A 9,876-nucleotide genomic window follows, 5' to 3' on the forward strand; every position below is an offset into this window, starting at 1 on the left:
TTTACCACAAAATCTCCTGTCAGGGGCTCCAGAGGCCACTGCCCAAAGTTCACTGCATGTCTATTGGTGAGGGAATTTGTAGCATTACTTTAAAATCTATTCTACAGGAAATGATTCTTTCATTTTCTTTCACAGAATACATTACTTCAGACATTCGGTCTAGTGAGTATTTAAAAATCAATAAATCATTCAGTGAAAGTGTCCCCTCTTTTTTATTTATAATATTCCAAATATGACTTCAAACTTTTCATTTTCATTTTTCAAGTAAGACTTAGACTTGTCAGTTAACAACAGTACACAAATATATGAAGTTATTTATATTTATATATATTATTATATTACTTTAAACAATTTCTATTCAGTCACTGGTGAGAAAATGTAAAATATTCTCAAGGAAAAGACAAAAATAACAATGAAAATCAGAAGTGAAGGTCAAACATATATTATTTTGGCCACATGGTGGCAACATATGGTTAGGTTCAGTTGTCATCATCATCGTCATCAAAGACATCAGCTACAGTCCTGTGAATGGAGAGACAGACAGAAGTAACAGCCCGTCATTTATAAATGTTTGAACAGGGTTCAGGTCAGTGTAGATATGACTTACTTGTAGATTGATCCAGTCACTTTGTCAAGAAAACCCTCTAAAATAAAAAAAACACAGCTTGAGTCTCCGTCAACAAACAGCAAAGTCCAACATTTCTCATTAGAGGTAGAATCGTGGCTCCATCTTAACATTACAAACAACGATGAGAGTTCATATCAGGAGGAAATCACTACAATAAGTACAACAATCTACTACTTAACGTCAGCAAAACCAAGGAGCTGATTGGTGATTTTAGAAAAAAGGAGGCAAAGACACACACCCCTGTCTACATCAGTGGAGCTGAGGTGGAGCAGGTGAACAGATGTTAAGCAGGGGTCCGTTTCACAAAGCAGGTTTAGTGAAAACTCTGAGTCTGTTAACCCTGAAAAGAGGGAAACTCTGAGTTTTCCGTTTCACAAAGGGAGGTAACTCAAACCAGAGAAAGAGGGGTAACTCTAGCCTGTTTCACAGAGAGAGGTAACTTTAGCTCTCGGTCAGTTACCATGGTAACATACTCTATGAACCTAACCTGGTCGGGACCAGGTTTTTCTCACCAAACCTCGAGTTTCTCTCTGTCTCCGCCTCTTTCAGCCACACACGGTATTTGATTTCCTCATTCATTCAGTCAGCAGGCGAGTTTTGGCGTAATATAGTTCTGCCGTCTGTTTTTTGAGAAAATCATTGCAAAAATCAGTCAGTAGGCGACATTATAAGTTACATTAGATGGTGACTATTTTCACTACCATGGCATGTCCTTTTGATAATGATCCCGTGGATGAAGGTGCAGCATTACTGCGCAGAGAATTAAATATTCGTCGGGAGATGATTATCAGACCGCGCATAGATGTTCTTGCATTTCCAGACAATTATCTTTTTGAGCGATACCGTTTCACTCACAGTCCATCATTTACATACACAACCTAATCCGTCCTTACATTTCCAACATTACCAACCGAAGTCATGCTCTCACATCCCAGCAGATATTGTGTGTTGCGCTGCGTTTTTTTGCAAATGGGAGTTTTTTATACAACGTCGGAGATGCAAAGCACTTTACAAAAGTAAAAAAAAGTCATGAAAGGGAAATAAATATTTTTATGAATAGGCTTAAAATATATAGATAGTTCTAGGCATATTACATTTTATAAAAGCGCTTGTGTCTTGGGGGATGAGCTCAGAGGATGAGCTCAGCCACTGGCCTTCCTAAATTCTGGCTTAGGGCTCTGGCTCCTCTGCCTCTGTTAGAGGTGGCGGTGCTGGGCCACCACCCGTTTTACGGGCATCTGCTTTCTTTCTGTTGGCTGAGTAGAAGTCTGTGTTAGTTTAAATAGGCTTAATTCTTTAACAGAACATGATATAGATGAGAAGACATTTATGTGTGTGAAAACAGCATTATGTTGGGGATAAAACAACTTTACAGTCAAACAGCCACTTAATATTTACTTTACAATGTAAAACATGATCAAAATGAGGTACCCCCATGAGATTATGCCGAGGTCTTACCTGTTTGAACAATGTTTTTATGTTTCATCTTAAGCTGCTTACACTTCCTTCTAAAAACGGGCTCAAACTCACCGTATGAGCGCATTAATAAAAAAAAACGTAGCCCTCCTCTTCCCCGTTGCCATGGTGACTCGTCGAATCGGGGCTCCATTGATGCTGTCTTTTTATACTTGTGGCGCACGCGCTTAACTCCTGGTGAAACTACTCCGAGTTGATCAAACTAACTCAAATCAGCTGTTCTGGAACCGAAAACTCAGAGTTTTCTATCTCAGAGTAGATCAACTCAGAGTTCAAGGTTAGACTCAGAGTTTGTTGAACCTGCTTTGTGAAACGGACCCCAGGTGTTAAGTTTTTGGAAAAACATCAACAGTTCTTCTTCCTGTCAACTTTTACAGAGGAGCAATAGAAAGCTTCTTCACCTGTAACATTACAAATTGGCATGAAACGGGCACAGCCAGGACAGGAAGGCTCTACAGTGGATTTAAACTGCCAGGATGGTGCCAGGACAGGTGTGACCAGTTAAAATGATCAACAACTTTCCTTTTCTAATGTGCAAAAATATAAGAGAATAGAAGAGTATAGAAGAATATGTTTTAATATCACTGTGGCAATTACTCACCAGGCTGACAAAGATTTTCGCAAACAGGACACAATTGGCAGAAACTGCACATCTGTTGGCAAGACAAAGGGTAATTAATACAGAAAAATAGAGTAGAAATGTAAGTATATCATCAATGAAGACTAATTGTCTGACCACAAAGCAGTCTCTTCCCATCCTGCTTCATGCACCAAGTGAGACCACAGTGCCATACAGGTACAAAAATGCTTGCTTATAGATATATGGAAGCCCAATTCTATCCAGACAAAAAATATACACCGATCAGGCATAACATTATGACCACCTGCCTAATATTGTGAAGGTTCCCTTGCGCAGCCAAAACGGCTCTGACCTGTCAAGACATGGACTTCAGACCTCTGAGGGTGTCCTGTGGTGTCTGGCACCAGGGCGTTTTATAGTGGATCCTCTGGGTCCTGTATGTTGGGGGGTGGGGCCTCCATGGATCAGACCTGCTCCAGCACGTCTTACAGATGCTCGATCAGATTGGGATCTGGGGAATTTGGAGGCCCGGTCAACACCTTGGGCCCTTTATTGTGTTCCTCTAGCCGTTCCTGAGCAGTGTTTGCAGTGTGTCAGGGCACATTGTCCTGCTGGGGGGCCACTGCCATCAGGTAGTGTTGTTGTGATGAGGGGGTGTACTTGGTCCACAACAGTGTTTGGATGGGTGGTGCGTGTCAAGTGGCATTCACACGAATGCCAGCACCCAAGGTTTCCCAGCAGAACATTGCATTGTGATGAGATGATCAATGTTATTCACGTCACCTGTCAGTGGTTTTAATGTTGTGGCTGATCGGTGTATATAAAACATTGACAAACAATGACAAATCAAAGTAAGTAGTCAGTAATCTTAGTAAGTGCTGGGTGACATTTAAAAGCAGCACAAAGGCCTGGCTGCCATGTGTATAATAGATACATTGGAGGTGTGGTATTGGTGATACTTTGCCTGGAAAGAGTGCTGATTTCTGCTGTTTAGTCATTCAAGGAATACTTTTTTTCTCACCATGTAATGATTTGGGTTGGTAGGATGGCTGTGGTGTTTTTAGACAGAATGATTCTCATGTGTGACATCAGGTCAAATGATGTCTCCAAGGGCTGAAAGCTTAGTGTCTGCTTGCACACTACAAACTTTACACAAGATGAACATTTTATGGACTAGTGGGACATTTTGGGGGCAAACAGCATCCACTTTTAGCCATTTTTTAAAGGGTAGTGCTGAAGGTTGTAGTCTGAGATACATGTATGATCATAGCAAATTTCAAGTGGGGCAGCTGTGGATCAGCCAGGGTTGGGTGGGTTGTTCATTCATTTGGAGGTTAGTAGTTTGATCCCCGGATCCCCTGGCTGCACATCGAACTGTCCATGGACAAGATATTGAAGCCAGTCCCGGCGACATGGGCGGGCATTGGCGGGCCGTGCCCACCCACAGAGTCAGCCGTTCCCGCCCTGGGCTGGAAGCTGTTTATTTTATTTGGGTTTTGTTTTTTACCTCGGAGTGGCCAATGCTCTATTATTCCTATCTCGGTTTGTTGATCATACAATTCAACCAATCCAACCAACGAACGAAGGCAACGTGCTGGCCGATTACAGGTGGTGGGGGGGCGGGTCACTGAGTCATACTCATGAGAGGGTAACGCTGTTAGTACTTGACGTTCATGGTCGCAGTTGCTCATAGAGTAGCTAGTTAGCTGTGGCGTTCGGTATGGATATCCGTAATTTTTTCCCAAAAAATATGTGGACAAGAAGTGACGACGCAAACGGGAGCGAGCAGGAAGCAGCGCCATTCACCTCTACTGGAAACGTAAGCACTGAAGTCAACAGTAACACTGGAGTGAACATTAATGATAGGAGAGGTAGCTACAGCAGCTAGGGAGCACAAGGAGCAGCATCGAGCGGTGTAACTCATCTGCATGGAAGAAACGTGAGTGACGAGGTTGACAACAACAACAACAACACAGAGGTTCACAGTAACATTACAGCTGCGAGGAACAGCAACAGGCCATTGCAGCCTACTGGCCTTGGCACGGAAGAGCCCCAAAGACCACTCATGCAGAGCTTTCCTTCGAGCCTTTTCTCAGGGAAAAAAGGGTCATTCTGCAGTTCCTGGTTTGGAAGCTTTCCCTGGCTGGAGTACTCAGTTCAAGCAGATGCTGCATACTGCTACCCATGCAGAATGTTTCAGGGACCCAGACACAGTGATCAAACTTTCAGTGTAACTGGTTTCCACGACTGGAAGCAATGGAAAACGGAAAGGCACTAAACAGGCATGCTGCATCCAAAGAGCACCTGACTTGTGAAGCCACGTGGAGGGACAAGGAAAGATGGATTCACACAAGTAAGGAAATCTCAACACTAATTAACACTGATCAACTGCAGCGCAACAGCATCTGTCTGCAATTATTGATGTTATGGAGTTCCTTGCTGTGAACCAACTGCCCTTTAGAGGTGACCACGATGCATACAGTGCTATGAATGAGGATGGATGTGGCCTATTTTTGTCTCTATTTGAGTTTGCACTAAGGAAAGATGCTGAATTAGTAAACATAGCAAAAACTATTCCTCGCAATGCAACATACACAAGTCATGACATTCAAAATAACTTAATAGATGTAATGAGTGCTTTAGTAAGAGAGCACATTGTGAAAGAAGTTGGTGAATCATTCTACAAGTTAAAAGTGGACTGAACCAGAGACCCAACAGGGAGAGAGAATATATCCATGGTTCTCCGCTTTCTGAACGAACTGTGCGAACCAACTGAGCGACTCCTAACAATAGCCACTGCTGACCAGGGAGATGCAGTTACATTGACTGACACCATCTTAGGAGAACTGACCACAGCTGGCCTGAGCCCTGGGAAAATCATCAGTCAGGTGTATGATGGGGCCTCGCTCATGTCAGGTAAACATGGAGGGGTACAGAAACTGCTGCAGCAAAAACTGGACAGAGAGATACCATATGTCCACTGTTATAATCATCAGCTGCATTTGGTGGTCACCCATGCCCTGGCAGTTGAAAAGGCCGTGATGGACTTCTTCAGTGTGTGTAACATGCTGTACAAGTTCTGCAGAAAACCAACTGTTGCCATTCTCTACAAAGGAGAGACACTCAAGCGCCTATTGGACCAACGCTGGACTGGACATTCTGCTACAGGTATGTTAATTTGGGCTGATTAAGCTGATAATGATGATGCTGTATTGTGTGAATGACTCCCCCACCTGAAGATATTAAGATTTCTTTTCTCTATTCTACAGTCTCGGTCATTCCGAAATCATTTGATGACCTATCCGCACTGCTCAGAGAGATCACCAGCAACCGGGCATTCGGAGCAGATCTGCGCATTGAAGCAACAGGATTGTGGCAGAGCATGTATGAGCCCAGCTTTAAGTTCATTGCTGAGATGGTGCATAAGATCCTTGATAATAATAATAATAATAATAATAATAATAATAATAATAATAATTATAAACTATTTGTATAGATCCTTTCATGCAAGAAATGCAGCTCTTTACAACAAAGAGTTACATGCACTAGGTGCTTCACAATGAACATAAAACATGTTAAAAAGAGATGAATGAAAATAACAAAAAAAGAGTAAAAATAAAACACAGCTTCAGCTCTATTTCTGGTTCAGTAGAAGCAGTTTGAGATAAACTCATTAACCAATTTTTAAAGGATTTGCAATAAACTCCATTTTAGAGGTCTCTTAAAATTCAATCAACTTTAAATAATCTTTAAAATCACTTAGTCAATTTTGTTAATTGATCACTTATAGTATCTTCTAAAAAATTAATCACTCTAAATTGTTGTGGGCATCCCCACAGGAACAATTGTTTTGATATGTATGTTACACAATATTTTAGAACTTATAACTGGATGTGTTTGTTTTGTTTCATTTCCCTGTGTCTTTTCATGCAAGAGTTTTTTTTTATTTTCTTCTAGGTTTGCAGCTCATCCGCAGTGCATGCCCCTGTCTTGAGAATATCCGCACTGAGACTGAATTCCAGGCAATCCTAGTGCATTGTGACAGTGTCACAAAAAGGCCATCGAAAAGAAAACGTTCACAAAACACTGCCTTTGCTGACTACGTTGTTGAGGAAATCAGCACGCATGTAGATTGTAATGATGTAACAGAACTACGCAGGATTTATTATAGTTGCATTGACTCAGTATGTGGGGAAATGAAAAATCGCTTTAGGAAACTGTGAACTGATGGAGGCACTAAATGCCCTGGATCCTGTGCAAGCCACACACATTCTATACAGGTGATTAAGGCTAGGCAAAAGTTCAGTATTGTTTTTATTGTATTCAAAAAGCTTAAACAGCTACAAGGCTCCTTTAGAATAATAATAATTTAAATAGCCTATATTGTCATGGCATGGTCATTTGATGACCTTCATCAAGCAGTCAAACAGATCACACATCACACCTACCATGATTTGGTTCAATGAGATGATAATTTATTTGATTGTTCAAACTACTGTAATTTTGTGTACCTTATTGTAAAGTGTTACCATTGTTCAACATGATGTTGCATTATATTGTTATCTGGGGAATCATTATGGTTGTAATGATATTGATTTCAACCTTATTTACAGTTCCAGAGGCCGCTGGAAGTAATGCCTACCGTCTTGACAGCATTACACAATATGCTATTTGACTTTCGGAGCAAGCACCGCGTCCTGTGAAAATTCATTTTCCACTCTTAAAAATGTCTTCACAGAGCATCGCCAAACCATGCTTCATCGACGCAAGGCCAACCTGATCCGGTTGGCATTTGAGAAGGACTTGACTCGAAAATTTAGGAATGAGTGGAAGGACATTGTTTTAAGAAGGTTTCACACAGTCCAGACGCCGCCTGCCACTCTACTAAAAGTGGTTAAACCTTTGTGTCTCTCTCTCTCTCCCCCTCTCTCTGTCTCACACACACACACACACACACACACACACACACACACACACACACACACACACACACACACACACACACACCTCACAGATGCACAAACTTAGGTTACTTGTAGGCAGAAGGGTAACACTGCTTTGTTCTGCTCCTTGTGCTCCCTAGCTGCTGTAGCTACCTCTCCTAGTATGAATGTTTACTTCAGTGTTCAGGTTGACATCAGTGCTTCTGTTTCCAGTAGAAGTGAAGCTGTATGGTGCTATCTGCATGCCACAACCCTTGTTGCTGGTCTTCTTGAATAAATGCTTGAGTTGAATAAATGGACACAGCACTACACTATTTTGTTTGTTTGTTTTTTAGATTTTGGGATGAACTGCCCCTTTTTAGTATGAGGAAAATTATTTCTCCACACTGTAGGAGTGGTCACAGAGCCATTGTTCAGCCTGAAGCAAATAAAAATGTAGGTTGAAAAAGTTTGCCCCCCCAAAAAAATGTAATGCCCCCCCTTAATTTTTTTTCTGCAGCCGGGTCTGACTGAAGCCCAGATTGCTCCCGATGACTTTTCCACCAGTATGTGAGTGTGTGTGAATGACTAACATAGAAATATTGCGGGGCACTTTGGTTAGGAAGAGCTGTATTACTTCACCTGTCAGTGGTTTTAATGTTGTGGCTGATTAATGTTTATTTTAGGCTATACGTTATGCTGATACAGCATATTCAAACATGATACTCAAGATTTGCATTTTAGGTCACACTTTTGGATAATAAATGTCACTTTTTTGCACTTACTCTTGCATGTTGACCTGCTTCATTCCCATTCTTTATAAAGTTGCAGAGTAACATCATCTGCCCTTTACTGTACATGGGGTGGCAGTCTCACACTGATATTTAGCAGGTAGTGTTCACCATGTTCAACATCTTAGTTTAGTGTGTAAGCATTCTAATACTGTATGTGCTAATTAGCACAAAAACAAAGTACAGCTGAGACTAATACGAAAGTCATTTGTTCTGCAGGAATTTGATCATACACCAAAGAATTGGACAATTAGAATGTTGATCTAATAATAGCGCTTAAAAAAGTAAGTATGTCACCAGCATTTCTTCCGAACCAACAAGGTCAACCTGCTGGTGGCATGAGAGGAACAGTCAGAGAATCACCAAATGAGAAAAGAGCTGCAAATGCCACTGGAATAGTGTTTTGTGCTGGAAGTACCTCTATGTTTAGGTACATTGCCTGTGAAAGCAAATAGAGTGCTGATCTTTGGTGACAACACTAAACTAAGTCACTGGATGTACATTAACTCTGAGATGAATCCCGCTGACGACGCATCAAGAGGAATGAGTGCAGACATGTTCACACAGTTCACAAACTGGATTAGTGGGCCAGAATTTTTTTAAAAAGGACGAGGAACACTATCTGTTAAATGTGAAAATATCAGGAAAGGAGCAAGTGGTAGAACAAACATCAGAGAAGCAGAGGGGGGAAACAGTATGTACAGCCAGAATATTTTCATTTGCTTCCGGGTTTGAGAAGAGCATGGGGTGAACAGAAGTCAAATGTCACATAATGTGTATTTTCTCACCTTGCAGTCATCACAGTGCTCAGCCTTGTCTCCCTCTTCACAAGGACATTTGTCACAGCTGTCACAGTGCTGGAAGAAGACACATTTAATTAAAAAGAAATCAAGAGATAATCAGAAAGGGCACAGTTAGAAAGAGTTGTGCAGTCACAGAACCTACAGAGTGGACACGTGCATGTACGATTGCATATACTCTACTATTTCCATTTCAGTGTGTTATGATACAAATCCCCGCTGTATAATCTGGACAGTTGCTTCCCTTTACTACACACTGTGGTATTTGTGGTATTCCAGATTTTAGTGACATCCCTTTGTCAACGTCTAATTTTCTAACTAAGCTTTGATGACATTTAATTTCTCCTATCTAATTTTAAACATACCTCACAGAATTCACAATATGAGCACACAGAGCCTGTATGATAAGCACCATCCTCATCCTCGTCCTCGTCCTCGTCATCCTCGTCCTCGTCGTCATCATCGTCATCATCGTCATCATCGTCATCATCTGCACATAATATCAATAATAAATATATCACTTTTAAACTAAATTGAACAGATCTAACACTTGATAATGCAACATCAAAAATACATATTACACCATAAATAATATGGACATTGTTCAATTTTATTTATATTGTACATTCATATGACAGGTGTAGACTTAATGTGCTTAAAATATGAACTGATCGTGGTT

General features: G+C 41.1%; 1 protein-coding gene across 1 annotated transcript in view; it reads right to left on the reverse strand.

The window, feature by feature from the left end:
- Positions 1 to 193: 193 nt before the first annotated feature.
- Positions 194 to 9,876, reverse strand: part of LOC311267764 (transient receptor potential cation channel subfamily M member 4-like) — a 78,231-nt gene continuing 68,548 nt past the window's right edge. The window contains exons 30-34 of the mRNA XM_084370994.1: positions 9,563 to 9,687; positions 9,186 to 9,254; positions 2,706 to 2,757; positions 608 to 644; positions 194 to 522 (exon numbers count right to left, since the gene is read on the reverse strand). Of these exons, the coding sequence (XP_084227120.1) occupies positions 480 to 522; positions 608 to 644; positions 2,706 to 2,757; positions 9,186 to 9,254; positions 9,563 to 9,687 (326 nt within the window). The 3' untranslated portion in view covers positions 194 to 479. The remainder of the gene's footprint in view (positions 523 to 607; positions 645 to 2,705; positions 2,758 to 9,185; positions 9,255 to 9,562; positions 9,688 to 9,876) is intronic.

The sequence above is a fragment of the Pagrus pagrus genome (assembly GCF_965226575.1).
Source record: "Pagrus pagrus genome assembly, chromosome: 13".
Classification (NCBI taxonomy): domain Eukaryota; kingdom Metazoa; phylum Chordata; class Actinopteri; order Spariformes; family Sparidae; genus Pagrus; species Pagrus pagrus.